The 21,277-nt window shown below is 41.4% G+C and overlaps 1 protein-coding gene across 21 annotated transcripts in view; it reads left to right on the top strand.

Moving 5' to 3' along the window:
• Positions 1–21,277, top strand: part of RBFOX2 (RNA binding fox-1 homolog 2) — a gene marked incomplete at its 5' end in the record, with an annotated part of 176,846 nt that overhangs the window by 45,914 nt on the left and 109,655 nt on the right. Inside the window, one exon of one of the 21 annotated variants that reach the window (XM_080971764.1) lies at positions 8,660–8,864. The exons of 19 other annotated variants lie outside the window; for them this stretch is intronic. In XM_080971764.1, coding sequence (XP_080827890.1) covers positions 8,850–8,864 — 15 coding nt within the window. Of the gene's footprint in view, positions 1–8,659; positions 8,865–9,106; positions 9,129–21,277 lie in introns of those variants that run through there. One more of the 21 variants, XM_080971765.1, reaches the window with a different exon arrangement.

Genomic DNA, 21,277 nt, shown 5'->3' with positions numbered 1-21,277 from the left:
TCGGAGCTTCGTTCCGATGCCGGGCGGCGGGAGGAGGCGTTCCCCCCCCCGCCCGGCATCGGAGATTCGTTCCGATGCCGGGCGGCGGGAGGAGGCGTTCCCCCCCCGCCCGGCATCGGAGATTCGTTCCGATGCCGGGCGGCGGGAGGAGGCGTCCCCCCCCCGCCCGGCATCGGAGATTCGTTCCGATGCCGGGCGGCGGGAGGAGGTGTTCCCCCCCCCGCCCGGCATCGGAGATTCGTTCCGAAGCCGGGCGGCGGGAGGAGGTCCGAGGACAGTGGGGAAGACGCGCTGCGCTTCCCCGCTGTCCCGGAGATTTCCCTATGGGCTGTCGTCTTGCGAAGCAAGCCCATAGGGAAATTCGTTTTGCGAAGCGCCTCCAAAACGGAAAACCCTTTCGTCTAGCGGGTTTTCCGTCTTGCGAGGCGTTCGTCTTGCGGGGTACCACTGTAAATTGTTTTTGAAACAAGTCTTCCGGCAATCTTAAAACAGTTGTTTGAATCTAAATTGCAGCAGTAATACTCTTTGGGATGAGTAAGCCTACAGTCTTCCATTGGAAATGACAAAGTTATATTAATGAAGGAATCTTGTAGCTGACATGTGTTTGTCCAGGTGCCTGGCAGCTGGGAGGACAGAGTGATGTCTTCATGACAGATGTCCTGTAGCCTCCTGTCTTATCTCTTATCCAAGGGAAATATCCAGTCCTCTGAATCTTGGCTTTTAAAAATTGTATGTGCTTCATAAGACAGGAGAATATGGTCCAAAGATAGCAATGTTGACAGTAAAATATGAAATGCTTTTGAAATCTAAAGACACAGAAACAGCAAGGAAAATAGAAATAATAATTGTGGTAATGTTCATGTAAATATTTTTTTTAAAAAATGAATGCAACTCTTTTAGCATTCTTTCTCCTTTAGCTTCTGCAGTATGCACAACACACGCACTCCAGACTTGCTCTTTTAAATCAGTTTCATCCATCTCTTTGGAAAAGGTTTTTTTTAATACTCAGCTTTATCGCTGGGTTGTTCAGGTCCATAAGGAACAGAACACTATCCTAAGATGACAATGTCAGCTGTCCCTCTAGCTGCGAAGGTAGTTTTGTGCTTAGTTGTCTGGCTTTGAAACTGGGAATCCCCACACTGAATGCCATCTCAGTTTATCTGTGATATTTTACTGTATTTTTGGTTTCTATGGAAGCCGCCCGAGTGGCTGGGGAAACCCAGCCAGATGGGCGGGGTACAAATAAATTATTATTATTATTATTATTATTATTATTAATCTAAAATAGTCTAGCCAGCCATGGCATCCCAGTTAGGATTTAGCAGCTTTTGCTTGTTGAGCTAACACAATTGCAACCAATGGACTCTGTCAGTCTGCTGGATAAGCAAATAGAAGGAATTGGGAAGAAATTCCCTATTACCATCACACACTGCAGAGCATATGGAACTCTAAACATTATAAAGCAAGAACAACAGAAATTTACAACTCCTGTTTGTTTCTCACCCATCATATCTCAGGGGTGCTGGGCAGCTAATGATTTACAAAAAACAACAAAGTTTCCTGTCTTGGAGCCACCTAGTAAGGCCAAGATAGTTGGAATTGGAGAAAGACAGCAAATTGTAAAGTTCTTTCTCCTCTATTCTGACTGTAATTTCTTAGAAAACTCAGTGACTTAACTTGGCCCTCCTTCACACTTGAGAAGCCAGATCTTTCCCCATAAAAGAGCAATTTATCGTCTCTGCTCTGTCCCCTTTTCACAATTCCTGGATACAGTGGGATTCTCGTGCTTTTCTGTAAGGAGTAGCAGTTCAGCCTTCCTGCTAGCACTAGGATGAATACAGAGGAGGAATGAGACAATAAAAACTCCCCAGATTTTTCCACTATTCTGGCAGCAACCTGTAGAGCAGTAATAATGGTTTGGTAGCTTCTTATTGGAACAGAAGCTGGAATCTTCTTCCATTGCAGATGGCTCAAGTCTGTGTTGAAGACTTGTGTTCATTTAAAGTATCAGCTGTTCCTTTTTAATTGGAATGCATTTTTTGCTCCGCAGATTAAACATCTTGTTAGGGTGATATGGGTGGGTTTATATTCCATAGACTGTGGTCTAAAGCACTAATTTTCTGGCATTGGAAAAGTTCTTCCTTTGTGGCTAATATTAATTGCATGCTGGATTGTGTGCTGCAAAAAAGATGTAATTAGAGGATAACGGCTTTCTTTCTAACCAAGGTCAAAGTCTCTTTCTCCCAAAGCCTTTGGTAAAAGGAACAGAATCATCTGACAGCCTAAATGAAAACCTGAGCAGATGCCATTTTGCTATTTACCAAAGAGGGTCTTGTGACCTGTGCAGTCTTCCACCTTCCCTTACAGGAACACAGCCAATCATAAACAAGTGACTTTAGTCACTGCCACCACCCACACAGAAGATAGCTTTTTCGTTCTTAACGGTTTTTAACTGTTTGAACTGTATTTGGCCCTTTATGGCGATGAACTGCTTTCTGTTGCCTAAAAAGTCCTAGGTTGCGCTTGCATTACTTTGTAGAGTGGCTTTTTGACAAGTGTGTGTGTGAGGACAGCTGTAAAATTATAACGGGGAAACTAAAATGTAACTGTCAGGTTATATCTCCTAGCCTTTTATCTTTCTTCCCTATTAGCAGCTTAGGAGCTTGGGGCACACGTCTTTACTTTTCTACAAAGCCTTAAAAGGAGCCATTTAACTTCTACATTTAGATAGTGTAGTCTAGACATCTTAAAGCCCCTTTGAGGTTTTTTGCTTGCTAAATGTTCAATTCTTTGCTCATAACGAATGATATGGATATCTTTCATCAAAGTAGCATTTCTGTTGTGAAAATATCTCGGTTTCTCAACACTTGAAACATCAATGTGTTGTGACTTGGAAAATATAACCCCCTTCTGCAAGTAGTGCTTCTATTTCACTTACGCTGTTGGAATGTGGTTGTGCAAGTGTCATGAGTATCTAGTGGATACCTGTGTTACTTTTAATTAATGCTAGCACAGCTCTTTCCCTATATCTTACCCTATAAACCTAATTGTTTAGAAGTTGAACAGTGCTCTGTAGTGCTTGACTGTAGTAAATCTTCTCCTCTTTTCTTTTCTTTCTGGCAAACAAAAAATGATACTGCAATCTCATACCAGTTCAATGCCTTTAAAGATTTGTGTTTTTATTCTGTCATTTGAAATTTGTTTTCTTCCTTTCTCAAGAGCAGAACTGCACGTTTCATTGAATAAAAGAATATATTATATTGATTGTAAAAATTCAGACTTCTACCTTCACTGTTCTATGTATTTGATAAATACCTGTTGTGTTTGTTTGAAATTTAACTTTGCAGGCAAATATACTCCTTTCTTTAAAGGGTTTCTCCTCTCCCTTTGGTCTGTGCAAATTCTTCCTCAGGCACCAGTCTTTCTTACTATTATGCCACTCTGTAAAATGCCATTTAAGTTTGAGAAATTTTTTTAATTAAAAAAAATCAAGCAGTATATAAATTTTGTGAAATAAATAAATAACATAAATTTGATGTTACTATATAGATGAATTATGCATACTTTAAACCTGTGCAAGTTTGCTAACATAAATAAACTGACACTTTATTTCTACAACACTTCTGTAACCTACTGCGAAGACTAGATAAATGAATTTTGGAACATAATTCTTCCCTCCTTTCACCTCCATGTTCAAGGCTCATAAGGGTCCTTACAGAACACTTAATTCTGAGCTATGTGTAGTAAAAAGAATGACAATAACTCAATCTAATGTAGACTGAACATGTAGAATCTGTTGAAAATGGAACCAGCCAGGAATGGAAAGTTGTCCTCTACTCTTATCATAATGCTAATACAGTGGTACCTCGGGTTACGAACTTAATTCATTCCGGAGGTCTGTTCTTAACCTGAAACTGTTCTTAACCTGAGGTACCACTAATGGGGCCTCCCGCTGCTGCCGTGCTGCCGCCACACGATTTCTGGTCTCATCCTGGGGCAAAGTTCTTAACCCGAGGTATTACTTCCGGGTTAGCGGAGTTTGTAACCCGAAGTGTTTGTAACCTGAGGTGTTTGTAACCCAAGGTACCACTGTATCAGATTTGAGGCAGCACAAGGAGAGGGTTGTGTTTCCTTCTAAATGACAACATGATTGCTAGCAAGGCTGGCTCAAGGTATTTTGGTGCCTGAGGCAGAATAACAAATGACACGCACCTTGAAACCAATGTACACAATATGCACTGCCAGCCAAGCTATTTTGGCATCTGAGGCAGAAAAATATCACAAACACCTGTGCCTGGCAGTGAAAATGTAGTAGTAACAACAACAACAACAACAACAACAACAACAACAACAACAACAGCAGCAGCAGCAGCAGCTAGCTAGCTATTTGCTGCTTTTTCATGACACTCAAAATCTGCTGCCTGAGGTGGCTGCTTCACTCTGCCCAATGGGCAGGGCTATCCCTGATCCTAGTTTATAAAGCATAGTGTCAGTAAACAAAAACAATAGATTTTGTATACCATCAACCAAGATGGTTCAGAAGCTGATTTTTAATTATGCATTAGATTTACATATTGCTTTTCCTTCAAGCAACGCAGGATGGTGTACATTGTAGCCCCTCCGTCCAGAGTGAAGTAGGTTAAATTCAGGGGTTGTAATGGATGCTGTAGCCTACTGGAGATCATTTCACAATTGATGCAGTTGTGGAATAAAAGTGGAAACAGGATGAACTTATGACAAATGTTGTGGAGGCAGCATGGTTAGAGGTTTTGTTATATATGGCACTTGGCTTCACTGACTTACTCATTTATCAAGCTGAAATTTGTTACACTTACAATCCAAGCTACTCTGATTTCTAGCAAAATCTAAAATGGATACTTTTTTACATCTCTCCCAACATTTATGAAGTCTGCTTTGGTTTATCAGATTGTCCTCTGTAACATGTAACACTATTTATCTGTGTCTTCTAGTGTATTTACCGTTGTATGGCCATATTTTTATCAGTGGGGTTAATTTTTCTTCCGTGAAAGATTTGCTGGAAACTTCCCTCATAGAAAGACATTAATCTTCAAAGATGAAGGAACCTTTTTTAAAAAAATAATAATCATGCATATATTGTTGCAAATGTAGTTGCTTTGTTTGCTTTTATTTACGTTACAGATGGCGCAGGGCTTTGTCACTTGTTCGGTGCCAGATGTACATTTTTTTTCCACAGAGGCCAAAAGTCTGCAATGTTGCCCCCCTCCCCCCAATTGTGAATAAACTTTGATACAAACTAGTTTAAGAGGACAGCTAGATTTAAGCTTTGGGCCCAAGCTCAGAAAAGCACGTGGGGATGTGCGTGTCTTGAAACAAAATTTTAATATATATAGCTTTGTTGCTCATTTCATAGAATCTCTGTTGCTTGCACACATACACCCATTGTGGGGTGGAGGATAGAGAGGCAAGATGTGAGGAGTGGTGCAACAATATAATCCTCATACCCTTCATACATAGAGCAGACTCAGTTCTCTTGATTGTAGATCCTTATGTGGCCAAGGCAGCACCATCTGTGTGCACGAGGAAGCAGGTTTGAGGGAACCTCAAGGTCTCTTATGTTCCTCTTATGAAAGACCTTGAGGTTCCCTCAAACCTGCTTCCTCTTGCGCACGGATGGTGCTGCCAATTGGATGCACATAAATCGGTTGTTGCCTGTATGTTCATACCCTAGTGCAGGTCTAAATTTAGTTAGAATAACAGTACCAAGGATTGTTTTTTATAAGTAAATAGGAAGCAGCAGCATACTTCTCTTAATGGTTCATCATCTCGGCAGCGGGATTTAATCGCTGCTCATCTGCTGATGAGCAGCAATTATATCCTGCTCAAAACTACTGTTTGAAGCAGCTCATACCGTTCTCCTGCGGGTGGACAGAAGTGCCTTCCTCTATCCCCTCACAAGAGAAGTGCTAGCTGCTTCAAACAGTGCTTTTGAAAAGTGTTTTAAGGCAGTCCCCATGCAAAGATAGAGTGACCATTGCACTAGGCTACATTGGACTGCTTGGACTCAGTGCAAGTGATAGCCATGGGCGGGATTTCTCCACATCACTGCTCTTGCTTCCACCAAGCTGCTGCATTTTGCAAACAGTAGCAGCAAAGTGGAGAAGCTCTGTTTGCTGGCCTCACTTGCAGACTCCACCCTTGTTTCCCCCTTCCCCCATCAGTGATGGGGAGGGAAGAAATTAGCAGTTTGGCAGCCCGATGCTCAACTTTTCAAAGCGCCATACATTGGGGCACGTCCCCTGTGGCATTGTTCCTGCTACCTGTTAAGACCATGTAGTATATATTAAAGGAGGCATTGTGGAAATTCCAGGTCATGTCTGACAAAGGAAGGATGTTTCAGGGTGCTTTAGGCAAATACACACACACACACACACCCTTTGTAAGTGAAGGTTTCCCTTTTATGCTCAGTAAGCTGTTAATGAAAATACTCACCGTCAGTGCTGATCAAAGAGCGTGCACCTACTAGCAAGAATATCTATGCAATTTAATATGATAGATTTTGGGGGTGCGGTTAACCTATTCCAAATGATGTTTGGGGGAATACTACCTGCTTTCAACCTTAGTCTATGCAGAATAATATGAAGGATTGCTTCAGTCCCATCAGGTTGATACTACTTTTACAAGAAAAAGCGAGATCTTGTGTGTTACAGCACTTTCCTTACTTGTTGGCTTAGCGTTTCTTGATTTTCTTCTCAGTTTTGTTTTGTTCCAGGATGTCTTTTCTAATTATGAGGACTATAAAACCGGAACTGTTTCATGAATACATGGTGTTATCTCTACTATCTTTCTGATGAGTGACACTGGAATAGCTCAGTTGGTACAGCATGAGACTCTTAATCTCAGGGCTGTGGATTTGAGCCCAACATTGGGCAAAAGATTTCTGTATTGCAAGGGGTTGAACTAGATGACCCTTGTGGTCCCTTCCAACTCTACAATTCTATGATTAATATATCCTTATATCTGAGGCTCAGCATCAGATTTCTAGATTGCAGCCCTACTTTGAAGGAAACTGAAAAGCAAGTTTAAGAGCGCATTCAGAGTTCTTCTTAAAACATGTTCTTGTACCACAAAACAACTATTAGAACAAGCCCACCCACCTACCCTTTCCAAAGACATTAGGTCAGATTATATTGGAGATTACATTGGAATACTTCCTCCCATAATGTGACCACTTTATCACAAGTCCACCACATGGGCTAATGTGAACCCAACATTGTGCACCCCCTTCAATAGTTTTTCCTTTATCAAGGCTGAAACTGATTTGAAGGGGTATTTCCCCACAGGGCTGCCAGTCTGCCTCTTCAATAGAAATTTGCCAGCCTGACTCTCACATAAGTCACAGCCCATGTCCACCCGGCATAATATTTTATACAGTTTAGAGACCAGCTAATGTCCTTCCTTCCTGCTGAGCCCAAAAACCTTTTGAATAAAGTAAGTTCAAGCCATCCCTGGGTGAGCTTGAACTGCCAACTTTCTGGTTAACACACTAACCCATTGCTGTTTTGCATTTTATAAAATGCAGCGAAATGTAGCAGAAATGGCAGATAGGAGGCCAAGGTTTGAACAGGATTTGTTAGATTGTGCATATTTGCTATCTGGGGCCTTGCAATCAAAAGTATGTCTCCCTCTGAGGAGGGAAGCAAACCTGTTTCTCCTGTTTTCTGGAGCAGTAGTTTGAAATGGAATTAGTGAGATGAGGTGACACTTGTCCTTTGGGCACTGGGGATGGGATTGAAACAGTGTGCTACCAAAGGGCCTGTTGAATCTTGTCTTCCTGGTCCTGCTGTACACCTCAAGAATGAGTGTCTCCTTTTATGGCTCACTTCCGATAATCCTGTTGAAACTGTGGATTAAGACGTGAGCGCACACTGCAAGAGGCAGCTCTTCTCAACTACTTCTAAGCAGAGAAGATCCCAGGGCATTTGGAATCTGGTGTTCTCCTTAGAATTAAAAGCCAGCCCTGGTACTTACTTTCTTTTCTTTTTGGAAGGCTGAAAACCTTTTACCACAGAGTAATTTCTAAAGCAAAACGCAACCTTTTGTTTGTCTTTTGTATTCTCCTCTCATCGCGCCACAATGTTTTCCCCGTCCATCTCCCTTGGTAGCTCTAGGGCAGATTGCACAGACTATCCTCTTAGCTCTAAGACTCTTGTGGTTTGTTCTGTGCTTTAACCAGGTGAGTAGCAAATTCACAAATACATATCAATAGTGAATTAAATAGCTTTTCTGTGGTGACTACTGTTGTTGACTGGGGTAGGCTCAGCTAGGGTGTAGCAACACCAGCAGACTGGGCCGTGTGCTCTAGGTTAGTTTATAATTCCTGTATAGGGAGCTGAGCTTTAAAAGTGCTGGAGAGAAGATTTAGCTTCTACTGACCTAAGAGAGTGAGGTTTTCATTCACCTCAAAAGAAGCTTTCTTTTAAAGTAATTGCACTCCAGCATTAGGACCTGGCTTGTGTTTACTGCTGACCCCACCCTACCTTGCCTTTTTCAAGAATCTGAAGCAGCGATTGTGTTTTTAGAAGCAGTATGACAAGAGCGAAATTCCCCGGAGGCAAATGCAGAGTGTGAGCTGTATACACACCAGTACAGACAGACACACAGGGCTGGGAACTCCCAGAGAGAGGGAGGGAAAAACGTAAGCAGGAGAACCAAGTAAAGCAGGAGGGGGAGAGCTTTTAACTGACCTATTTTGATTCTTCTCCCATCCTCCACCCACCTACCCAAAAGCACCTTGGTGACCACGCTTTGTTGACGCCTCCCTGGGATCCGCTCCCATCAACTGCTGGGTTGGAATTGCCCAGACTGACATGATGTACCTCTGGGTGAGTAGAGATCTGTGTGAGAGCTTACACGCTTTGCACATATAAGGAGTGGAAAGCTGAAGATTCTGTGCAACCTTGTGCAGACTCCTCTTTTGGGCTTTGCTCTCTTTTTTTCAGCCCCTCCATATGCCAGGTATTAGTTGGCCCCTATTTAAAAATATGGAGATGTGTAATTAAATTATTGTTGAGCACAGTGCTTTTGGTGGAGAGAGCAAGAGTGAGCGAGCAGGAACTTTACGAACTGCCATATTCTGGCACCTGTAGGTAGGAGAGACAATTTTATTTTCTCCATAGGTGTCAAGCAGTGACACAGATGCTTCTTAGGTGGGTATTTTGGTGTAACTGGTGGATGCTACTAGCAAAGAAGGGGATTTGGCAACTGAAATGTAGATAATGATTGAATTCTAGCCAAGGAGGAAGTAATCAAAGGTAAATTGCAGTAGTTGTTGTGCATGTGGTCAGAGGCTGGATGCAAGGACACCTTGTCTACAGTGATAGAATTACCAGAATGGAACACACAAATGTGCAACCTTTCTTCAGTTAGCTGATGCTGAATTACATAGGCAGACTTGATTTGTTAGAGTAGATGGTTAAGTTATAAATAGATAATTCAATGCGATCTGCTCTTGTTTTTCAAAACAAGCTGAGTGGGGAATACCCTGTTCTCCAAACTTGGTCATTATTTCAGTGCGGCAATCTAAATTTTGTATCATGGAAGTTATGCTGCTTTCAAAATTAATTATGCGGTGTGTAATTTCCCCCTTGTGAAACATGTTAAGCATTGTTTAGCTTGTTATAAGTAGTCATAGAACTTCTGAGTCTTGGTATTGGTATTGAAGTAAAAATTACTCATAGATATAAAGGTGTTCAAAGGGATTGCACAGACGTTTAAAGCAAAGAAACTGAAAGGCACTAAGCAGAGTAGAATCTGAACGGAAGCCTGGTTTCTGGATCCAAATAAATTCTGGAATCACAAAAAAGCATAGTGTCAATGAATGTGATGCATGCCAGTGTAAATGTTTCCAACTTCTATAATTGATTCGGAACTCAGCATTTGGGTTTGTAGAACTTTACCTCACCCCCCCCTTTTTTTGCAAGGTGCAGTGGGAGGAGCAGAGCAAGAAAGGAACTGGAGGCCTCAGGGTAGAGGCTTCAGGCTTGAGTTGTAGAAACATAAGATAGTGAAACTTTTCCTAGATATATTTCAGCCATTGGCTGCTTGGGTTGCCAGTTTTTTGTTTTACTAACCACTTCTCCTTTGCCTTTAAGTGGAACTTGATTTGTAGACTTCATGCTTATCAATCACCCTGATGCAAAAACCTAAAAAACTGCTAATTTATGCAGTTTTAGGCACTGCACCAGGAAAGGTTATTCTTCCTTTCAGCTCTCATCCTATTTGTTTGCTGTATACATGACTGCAACTATGAAGGCTAGAAATTTGCTATTGTTAATATAGTAGTTGAGATTCTCCATATTTATGTAGTAGTTGTCAGAACGTGTGAAGCTCATTATGAGTAGAAGTGGAGAACAATACCAGTCTTTACCACAATGCCTGTAACTTTATTTGGGCACAAAAAGTCTGGCTTTGCTCTAGAGTGTTCTGTAAAGTGGCACATGTATTGATGGTGCAATTTCAATAATCCAATAATGAGGAATCAGACCTGTGATCCATCTTATCTCTACATTTTGTCTTTTGTTGGTGGCTTCAGTTGTGTTGCATGACACTAGTGATACTAGTTCTCTAATGTTAGCGCCTGACACCAGGCTGACTTATACGGTCTGCCTGTACTTCAATGCTGAGCTACCTGTCTGGGTAGCAAAGGATGCAAAGAACTGCTTGCGTAGGCCATTGGAAAGTTTGATGGTGATTTCTTTGAACAGTAAATCCCAATATCATATTGCAAACTGGCTTTCAAACTTCTTAGTTTTAGAAGTAAATTTCCACTTGTAAAGAATCATGGAATCATAAGTTGGAAGGAATCCAGAATATCATCTAGTCCAACCCCCTGCAATGCAGGAATCCCGCCCACAACCACCCCTGGGTGGGCTCGAATCGCCAGCATTCTGGTGAACAGCTAGGGTTCTTGTTTGAACTCAAGGATCCTTTCTGGAACTAGGTCCATTGTTGTGTTGAATCCTAACCAGCCATCTGCCATGTTAGGTACCTAGTCCTTTTGAAAAGATATTTATTCATCTTTTCTGTGCTGTCACACAGAAAGGTTCTACAGCTGTGCAGGGCACCTGGAAACTTTAGAGATTTGATCCCGCTTCCCATAAAGGGAAAATCTCCCCCTTTTCCCCTTGATGGGTGGAACAAACATGGTTCTGCTCTGTTTTCTTGCAGCTACCTTATTGGCACAAAGTTACCTCTAACAATGATCACATAGCTTATCAACTTAGGAGAGGAGCATTCAGATGAATCTTGTTCCTGCTGCCAAAATCAGACATGCCGAATCCATGTTTCCCATTTTGAGGTTCTCTTGGAGAGCACACTTTACAAATTTCTGACACCTGTTAACACAGATCAGTATCTGACTATCCACTGACTATGTTGCTGGGTGCTTAATCAGTTTCCCAAGTTTCTGTCTCGAAGCCATTCATGAATATGAAGTGGTACAAAAATGGAGACTTCAAGGACCCATGCGTCCTTAGGACTGGCTAGGTATCCACAGATGAGCCCAAATGAGAGAATACAGATGACCTTTCCTACAGCACCTCAGGCACCAGCGTCTTTCAATCCACTGCTGCTGGCTGCCCTATCTTCTATTATAATGGAGGTAGTAGCTTCTCCAAATCGACAGTGAAAGAGAGTACCAGTCCTACTGGTACATTAAGGCCATGCCTACAGCAGAATTCAACATCTACTAATATGATTGCTTTGTTAGTGCAAGCATTAATTAGTAACAGAGGCAAAAAGGATTGCTTAAAGAAAAAAGGAAGATAGCCAGCATGGCCAGTTGTTAAAGGATGGTGAGAGTTGTAGTCCAACATCAGCTCACTCTTTCTGTAATGTAAGGATGCTTTCAGACATTGAGTGATATCCAGTGTTTGTCATGTTCAGAATAGGCCTGTTAAAATTGATGTACATAAGTCATTTGATTTCATTGGGTCTACTCTGGATATGACTAATGTTGGATATCACCCACTAGGTCCCCTTCATTTTTCCAGCAATTGCTTAGATACACATGTAATACCTGCATACCATGGAGACCATTATGCCTCTGTAGAATGTATCATTGTGTCTTCAGTCTCAGTACGATAACTATGGTGTGCATAGGGTTGTTGTTGGGTTCAAAATAAATAAATTAATAAATTAATAAATTCTGCCAATCACAACTAGCATTTTGTTCTTATTAAATTTATTTATTTGGTTTTTCAAATTAAAATTTTACAGAGATATATCAAACATAAATCATAAGAAACAAGATTCCAAGGAATCTCCTGAACTTCCAGCCTCCCCTTTGTGGGTCCTATTATTAATCATTTACTCCTGCATCTTTTATGATAATCCAAATCTTTTACCTCTTCCATTATGTCCTGAATTCCACCTTAAACTACAAGTGATATTCCAATCCTACTAACGATTTTAACTGTTTACAATGGTCTTTAAGATAAGTTGTAAATTTCTCCTATTCCTTATTAAAATTTTGGTCTCCCTGATTTCTGACTCTTCCAGTCATTTTAGCCATTTCAGCATAGTCCATTGACTTCATCTGCCATTCTCTGGTAGGAACTTTATCTTCTTTCCATCTCTGGGCCAGTAAACACAACCAGCATTTTGAATAAACGCTCCAAATGTATAGTCCTGTGTGATGTAGATAACATCGGACTAGGAAGACTGCTGCAGAAAATATTGGACAAAGTTCAAATCTGTACTTACCGGTAGTTCCGAAACCTCTTTCAGCTTACTGTACCTCACAGGTTTGTTGTGAGAATAGAAAGCGGTATTGATCATGTACGTTGCCCTGAGCCCCATAAAGGAAGGGGAAGTTAAAAATGTAATTCTGGTGTAACAATTTATTTTCCTCCCAGTTTTTGAATAAGCAAATAAATCTTTGTGCAAACTTTTCCAGCTTTTCCTTTCACATGCACGTTCGTCAGTTATAATAATTTCTTTCCTCGGTGCTCTGTGAAATGTAGCTTTGGCTTAGATGTGCTGCTTTGGTCTTTAAAGAAGGATAGTGAAAACATATTCCGGGAGTATCTGCTTTGCTCTGCTGTAACCTTTTCATTTACAGTATCTTGTATGTGAGGCAAGCTCAGTTCTGAACATCTTTGGACTGCCTACATTTTCTTTCTCACTCCCCTTAGTCTCTGAGCTCATCAACACCACTCCCCAGGGGACTGGAAAGCGAAGTCTGCCAAACTGGGTCTTAGCAACATCTTACTCACGGTGCTGTTTCATTTGCCCTTCTGCAGAAAGTACCATTAGTAAAATGAATGATGATTACAGGGAGAGTTAAACAGAGTGCAGCATGTAGCCATCTGTGACTTTGAACTTTGCACAGGCTGTGTTTAGGGTACTCTAGCTCTGAAAATATAGTACGGTATGGATATTTGTTGTGACATGGTCTCCTAGTTGGTCAGGTAAGGATGCATATATTTCCCTGTATTTCTGTTGCCAAGTGAAATTCACAACAGAAGCGTTTTATTTGAAAGAAAATGGTTTAATAGACCTTTCAGAGTAAGGATGGACAACCATCTATTCCTAGTATATACTGAATACTGAAAAAACAGAGGAAAACCATTTTGTAGCAAAGGAAGAGTTTTATTGTTCATACCTCTCAAGCCAAGATAAGTTATTACTAGGGTAAAGTGGATAAACTATGTAACGTCGGATGTTTTTAATAATTAGTTTGCAAGTGAAGCAGGTTCTTTTACATGGTCTTTCTACCATTTTGCCACAGTTTCTACTCACACACCACCCATTCATGATACTTTTACTCCTCTCCTCAACTCCTTTTACCTGCAAGCTAGAAGAGGCCCAACTGCAGGGAGCTCTGAACTTGGGTCATAGGAAGCTGTCCTAAATTGCGTCAGACCATCTTGTTTGATATTATCCACGCTGAGTGGAAATTGCTCCTCAGGGTTTCAGACAGCCCTATCTTGAACCTGCAACTCTGCAATTAAAACATGTTCTATGCCATTGAGCTATGACACTTCCCAATCTTTCAAGGGAATGGACTGCAGCCTTGCTCCTTCTGGCTTCTGCTTGACAATGCTGTCTGACAAAGATGCTGTTACATATTGCAGGCTTCCCCTACTGTCCATCCTGTTAGAAGCCACCCCTGCAATGACTTAAGCTCATTTTTATGCTTTCATGAGAGCCATTGCCTTTGCTATGTCCAAAGTTGTCTTGAATGGGGAGGTGGGGGCATTAATCTAGTGCTTTGAGAACATATCCTTTTCCCCCTGTGCCTACTAGCCTTGAGTGAATGCAGAACAATTTATTTGCATAACAATTATTATTTTTTAAAAGAGAAAGTATTTGTGATAGGAACATTCATTAACTTCATATTCTCTTCCTTCCCCATCTTTGCTGCTCTCAGATACCTGTTCAGATTACTAGTTTCCACTCTGGGGAAAAGTTAAAGAGGAAACTGACTGGTTTTGTTTTTGTTTTTTTCATTGCTAGGCACATTAGAGGGATATATTGATATTAGTATGCACACTGGTCACTATCTATTAGTGCTATTCAGAGTAAACATAGTGTAAGGACTTAAGGTCACCATGCTCATTAATTTCAGCGGGTCCATTCTGTGTAAGACTAATGTTAGATACAGCCCTTTCGTTTTTCAAAAACTGAATGCGGGAACTTCGAGAATGTGTTGGAAATCTTTTTATGAAATAAAGGACAACCGTCCGATATGCCATTTATTTGATTTTTTTTTAAAAAAATAGTCAGTAGATGCTATTAGTATCCTGCATGCCCAGTTTCAGCTGTGGATGCCTTCCTCTCTCCCATTCATTATGAGGAAATCCTGTCAAATTTGCCATGACTGTCTGGCCTTGGTAAGCCTACTGTGTTTTTAGATGTTTGGCCAGATCATGATGTGCCATGTCACTGATTTCTGTGAACTTGTTTCATATCCTTTTCCGCAGGAGTGTGCCTGTACTTGGCCGTGTTATGTCACAAATCCCGCCTTGTCACCGTGGAACTCTTTTGCTGTTTAACTACAGTGGTGGTGGTAGTGCAGATGCTGTGCATTCAGATACAAAAACCAAAGCAGCTCTCGATTTAATCCCATTATGTGATGTTGATCTCAGGACCACTGGACTCTTAGTTGGATTCTGGCTTTAATCCTGTAAAGATCAATCTTGCCCGTTGCGCTCTCTCTCTCCTGATTTTAAATCCCTCTTTAATCTTGTTAATTGCACCAAGCTGTTTTCCTGTTCACCAGCCTAACTGTGTTATGCCTTCACAGTGTTGTTTCTGACCTGCTTTCCCCTTTGTTCTCGTAGGAATAAGGAATATGGGTTTTATGGACGCTGGCTTAGTAGCACCCTAGTAGCACCCTAGTGACCAACTCACATCACTCAGGTTTTGTATTAGATTATTTGGGTCATTGCAATTAACTACTGTACCAGAAGGTTGCTTAGTTCAGTTGATACCTTGAAAAGATGGGTTGATTGGTCACTTGGGTTGTTCCTCTGCCTGAAGAAGGCAATGAGCCTGGAATATTAGAGCTGTTTCATAAAGCAGTGTCTTGAAATAAGGTACTTACGGAATAAAATGATCTCAAGAAGAGACTATTACTTCATTGACTGATAGTTAAGAGTTCTCATAAAGATATTGGCAAAGCACATAGATCCCGGAATGACATACCTCAAAACTTTGGCAGAATTTCACTTCCTTAAATTGACGGAGGGGAGGGGGGTTGACACATGTTTTTTTGTTTAAAGGTAACCTTAAGAAGAGAATAGCAGAAGATGCACATTCAAACGCAGGGCCTTTTATTTTCCATTTTGTTCTGTCTTCCAGCCAGAAAAGCTTGAACTTCCTTTTATATTAATGCATGGGGCTGATTTTTCACTGTGACAGATGGCTCCTACCAGGCAAGATTTAACATATTCATTTTAGTATATTCCATAAAAAATGGTGACTGCAGCAATAATAAGTAAGCAAAGTTTTTGTGTGAGATCAAACAAAACATCTCTCATCTACTGTTTTTGGTAATTCAGTAGGAAGTGATAGATCAGTTTTTAAACCAATCAGTACTGAGACTCATTTGGTTCTGCCAAATTAAGTTCCTCCATCTATCTGGACACAGACTATTTCATTTAAAATAGAATAAATCTGGCTTTCTGTATTGCTACATGCTGGTGGTTGTAATCTCCTAGTACACAATTCTGCCTACAATGTGTGTGAACAGAGAGCAATATTGTGTTCATTTTCATTTAAAGGGTACAATCTTTTTTGAGACTGTTAGACTTTGGGCGGGGGGATGAGGATTGCATCCTCGTTTCCTTTGTTCCTAACCTTTAGGAACTGGAGTTTGGTGCTTTGGTTGGAGAAAGATTGTTGTCTGCATCAGCCTTGTGTGATCCCAGCAATTCTTGGGTTAAGGGAATTGCATTTGGGGCAACATAGTGAGTGCGTTTCAGTTCTTTTTGTGTTGCCAGTAGCAAGAAAGGGGGAAACTTTTGATTTCTAATCCGCTTTAGAGGAAGCTCCATATCAGGGCCGCACAGAAACATCCAGTCAAGCAGCTCCTTTATCATAAAGGGGATTTTAATTAAAACTGTTTTCGCATTATGAGCGGAATGAACGTCAGTGCCAGCTAGTCCTGTATTGGGCATTTATCTCCTTCAAACCACATTACCCATAATTGCTACATTAAATCAAAGTTGGAGAGATTAGAGGTCTGAATTGGGCAGGCAGCTGGTACCAGACTAGGGAGCTCCATACTGCTGAGTTGTTGATATGGGGTCTCCTCCTTCAGAGTATAGATGAAGAAATGACTGTGGCAGACTTCAGGTGAACCCAAGTCTCTTTTTGTAGGATGGACGATTGGGTCATAATCCAGAAAGTGTGACAAGCTACATGTCTGAAACATTCCAAACGACTGTCCTTCATCTTAATGCTTTTGTCTGACCTCATTGGGGCATAACAGACACAAGTTGGGGTCCTGGGGGTGGGATAAAGGTGAGAAAATTTTCTCTCCTCTGTAGTGCAGGGTTCGCTAAACATTTTGGGCCAGTGGTCACATTTGGAATTTTGAAACAGTGCCACGGGGAGCAGCCAGGACATGGCTGCTGTAAGGACATGCCATAACACAAAATGGCTGCCATCTCTAAATGAGCGGAATAGAGACAGAGGACTGCAAAACAAGTACAGGTATGTCCCCTCCATCAGTCACCCCATCGATGGAAAAAGGCACTTTCGTGCTTACTCTCAGAGAGAGAAGCTCTTTGCATCTCTCCTCTTCCAAATGGAAAGGAGGGTAGTTGTCCAGTCCTGGCATCATTGAAATGTGGGCATGTTTAATGGAGCAGCTTCAGTGTTGGAAGAGGCTGAGCATGTGCGAGCAGGAACTGAGCAGGAGGAGCAAACAGTGCCATGTTTATGTTTTAGGATATATTTTATGAGAACTTTTGCTGGTGCCAAAGTAGGTACAGGTGGGCATAGTACCGCTCACTATGCACTAGTGTTCAGCACTGGGGCTCAGGCAGTCATCCTCAAACCAACCACTGGAATACATGGAATGTATACATTGGAGAAAATGCCTCCCTGCACTTTAGGTGAGTGGCATTGAAGCTGGCAGCGCACTAAGTAGGCTCTTTGAGCACCCTATTCCTCACTCTGAGAATGAGGTCCTCCTTCTTTGAGAGTGAGGAGTTGTGATTGAAGTGACCATAGTGAGCATTTGCACTGGCAGTGAAAGATGTAAAATTTATTGAAGTTAACAGAGACTTCTACACAAGTGTTTGCCAGTGTTTCGACAATATACATTGGTGGCACCTCAGCTACAATGCCTTGCTGTGAGGAAGTGCCCCTTCCTGAGGGTGCTGCATTAAGGGGCAAGGATGGTACATGGAAGTAGCAGAGGGAGTAGTAGTAGCAGCAGCAGCAGCAACAACAACAAGGGAGCAGCAGGCAGTAGCAGGAGGAGGTAATAGGTGACAAGGATGCATGGAGGAAAAGGAGGGAGTGCAAGTGACAGCAACAGCCCACCTCAAGCAGTGCACTGTGTCACACTGACCTTGAATACTCTCAGCTATTAATATTATAGGTCACAGTTGGGTCTGAGGCTGGTTTGGATTTCGAGCCAGAAATTTCCCATACTGCACACCCTTCAGTTACAGAAAAGGTCAATCTACTTAAATGGTCACCTGAGACCCTATTGCAGTCCAAATACACTACTCAGTTGCATGCATAATCCTTCCAATCCATTGACTTACATGCAACTGTTTCCCTCATTTTTTTCACTTTAAATAAGACCTTGCTACTCTCTGGTTGTTGCTTGGTGGGCATATTGCTGTCCAGTCACAGCTAAGCTAAAATCATGGCTTTCTCCTCTCTTTTCTATGGGCAATTCACTTTTACCTCTGGGGAAGAAAAGGAGGAGGAGGATTTAATAGAAGAAGGAAGTTCCATCTCTAGACAATAAGGCTAGAATTTATTATCTCTATAGACCCAACAGCCACCAACATTATGTAAGATATTGAACCTCATAGGTTATTGCTAGGCCTTTTTAGGTTGTTGTTTTAATGCTTATCATTTATAAGCTTGTCTATCTCTGGGGAACCACTTGAGTGTGTAGAAACTGCTACCTCATTTTTTGGTGTTGCCAATTCATTTTCAAACATCCTATGTTCTCTATTAAAGGAACTGATTAACACTACCTGTTAAATGCACCCCCTGCATCCTGAGTTCAGGAAACTTGCTTTCCTATAAAGGTCACTTCTGGAATTGGAATGTTAGTTTGTGATTAAACCTCATTATCTGCTCATCCCCCTATTTTTTTAAAATATAGTTTATTTCCTGCCATCTGTGTTGTCTTCTTCTGGCCTCCTGATAGACAGCAGAACATATTCCTTGGTCTGTGCTCTCTCTTGCCAAATCCTGCTCATTAATGCCTGTTTTTCTAGATATCAACTTCTGGAGAGGACTTAAATTTTGTATCCAGGAAGTACCTAGGTACCTCAAAACCTTTTGACTAGTTGTTGAGTAATAAGATGGATTTGTTCATGCGTGCTTTGAGCATTTTGTCAAAATACTGAAATAAGAGCTGGGTTGTATGAGCAACTGTTAGAACATTCAAGTAGGCAAAAGCTTAATTTTAACCCTTCCTCTGTCTTGGCTAGGTCAGTCTTCCTCAACTTGGCATTGGATACCAATTCCCATCAGCCCAGTGAATATTGCCAGGAGTCAAGGACAATGAAGGTTGCAGTTGAAAATATATATGTAGGGCACCAGGCTAGGGAGTGAGTGCCATTTTGCTAAATTGCCACTTTTTACTTTGGCAGAGTTTCACACTCATATGTCTTCTAGTTCTCAAGGTAATGTGTGTAAACTACTGTGGCCCAGTTAGCACATAATGCTAAGCCAAACCATGACTAAGCATCTACAGGCAAAAGGGGGCATTCAGAGAGAAAACAACAGCCAGTTTGCTCCTCCTCTGGCTTGCTGCCCAGAGCTAAGCTTAGGTTATGACCCAAACTGGTCATGTTGTTTCTCTATCTCCAAGCAAGTCACAAGCTGTAGGCAAAGTTTGTTACTGGATTATTGCTTTAAGTAGATTTCTTTTTTTGGGGGGGGGGGGAAGGGGAAACCATGAGCCCAGGTTCAAATGTAATGCTAAGCCAAACCATGGCTTAGCTCTGGGGTGGTGCAAAGTGGCCATACTTGCTCATTCATGCTTAGCCATGGTTTGGTTTAGCATAAGATGTGAATTGGCCCTATGTATAGCTAAGTTGCTCTTTCAATTTTTCTGTTTTATGTATTGCTATTTGTATTTTATTTCTGTTACAAGCTACTTAGGATTACATTTTGTAGGAAAAATGGAGCATATTTTAAAAATAGAAATAAAACATAATATTAGTAAATCAACTTGCACACTGCAAGCAATAGACTATTGTTCCTGTCTTCTACAGAAAGTACTCCCTCCTCAAATCTTTTACAAATTTATCTGTTGTTCTTTTAAAATTATATAAGCTATGGTGCATCATCACATTTTGTAGTAGTGAATGCCATAAGATTGTTTTGCCGTTTCTGGAGAAATACTTCCTTTTGTCTGTTTTCAGTTTCATTGGATGAGCATTAATTTTGGGGACATAAGTACTTAGGAAGTTGACTTACACCAAATCAGACCAGTGGTCTGTCTAGTTCAGTACTATCTACACTGACTTGTAGTGACTCTCCATGGTTTCTACCATGATGCAAAGATAACTTTCCAGGTTAATCATTACCAGTTTAGATTCATGATCAGACATAAATGAAATTAGTTATATGTGTGTGTGTGTGTGTGTGTGTGTGTGGAGAGAGAGAGAGAGAGAGAACATGAATATCCTGCAATACTTTACATATTATTTCCCATTTATCCAATTTGAGATACATTGCAAGTCCCACTTTCCAAATACAATGCACTCCCAGGAAATCATTCATTAGGAAAGCGTTCACATAACGAGCTGACGATTTCCATTATTTCCTATGGGAACATTTCTAATCCGTGGTTTGTCTTCTCTCCCTCCCTCCTTCCATGGTTTCTGCCGGAAACTGCAGCAGCCAATCAGCAAAAGACAAAGGAAAATAAGATTTGTCCTATTTCTCCTGGTCCCTGATTTCTCCAGGCTGTCAGTAATTTGTGGAAGGGATTCCAAGCACATACCAGAACTTTAGGCTTTTTAGAAAGCCATGGATTTTTTTGTGGTTTGAAAAGTGATGGGGAAATGCATTGAGTAGTGTGGAAGACTTCAAAGGTTTTGAGTCTCACAGGCAATATATCAATGGAAATTATTTATGACAACTTGCAAAGATTACTCATGTGATAGCTGGTATGTGTTACTGACAAGAAATGGATTTATGTGTGATGGTTCTGAATGAAGAACTCATTGTTGCTATAATGGGTTGTATCCAACTAAGTTCTACTCATAGAGTAAAAGATACCCCTGACCATTAGGTCCAGTTGCGGACGACTCTGGGGTTGCAGCGCTCATCTCGCTCTATAGGCCAAGGGAGCTGGTGTTTGTCTGCAGACAGCTTCCAGGTCATGTGGCCAGCATGACTGAGCCGCTTCTGGCGAACCAGAGCAGCTCACAGAAATGCCATTTACCTTCTTGCCAGAGCGGTACCTATTTATCTACTTTCACTTTGACGTGCTTTTGAACTGCTAGGTGGGCAGGAGCTGGGACCGAACAACGGGAGCTCACCCCGTTGCGGGGATTTGAACCACCGGCTTTCTGATCAGCAA

The sequence above is a fragment of the Podarcis pityusensis genome (assembly GCF_964106645.2).
Source record: "Podarcis pityusensis genome assembly, chromosome: 10".
Lineage (NCBI taxonomy): Eukaryota > Metazoa > Chordata > Lepidosauria > Squamata > Lacertidae > Podarcis > Podarcis pityusensis.
Note: the sequence above shows the minus strand (reverse complement) of the source record. Positions and strands in the feature narration are given on the sequence as shown.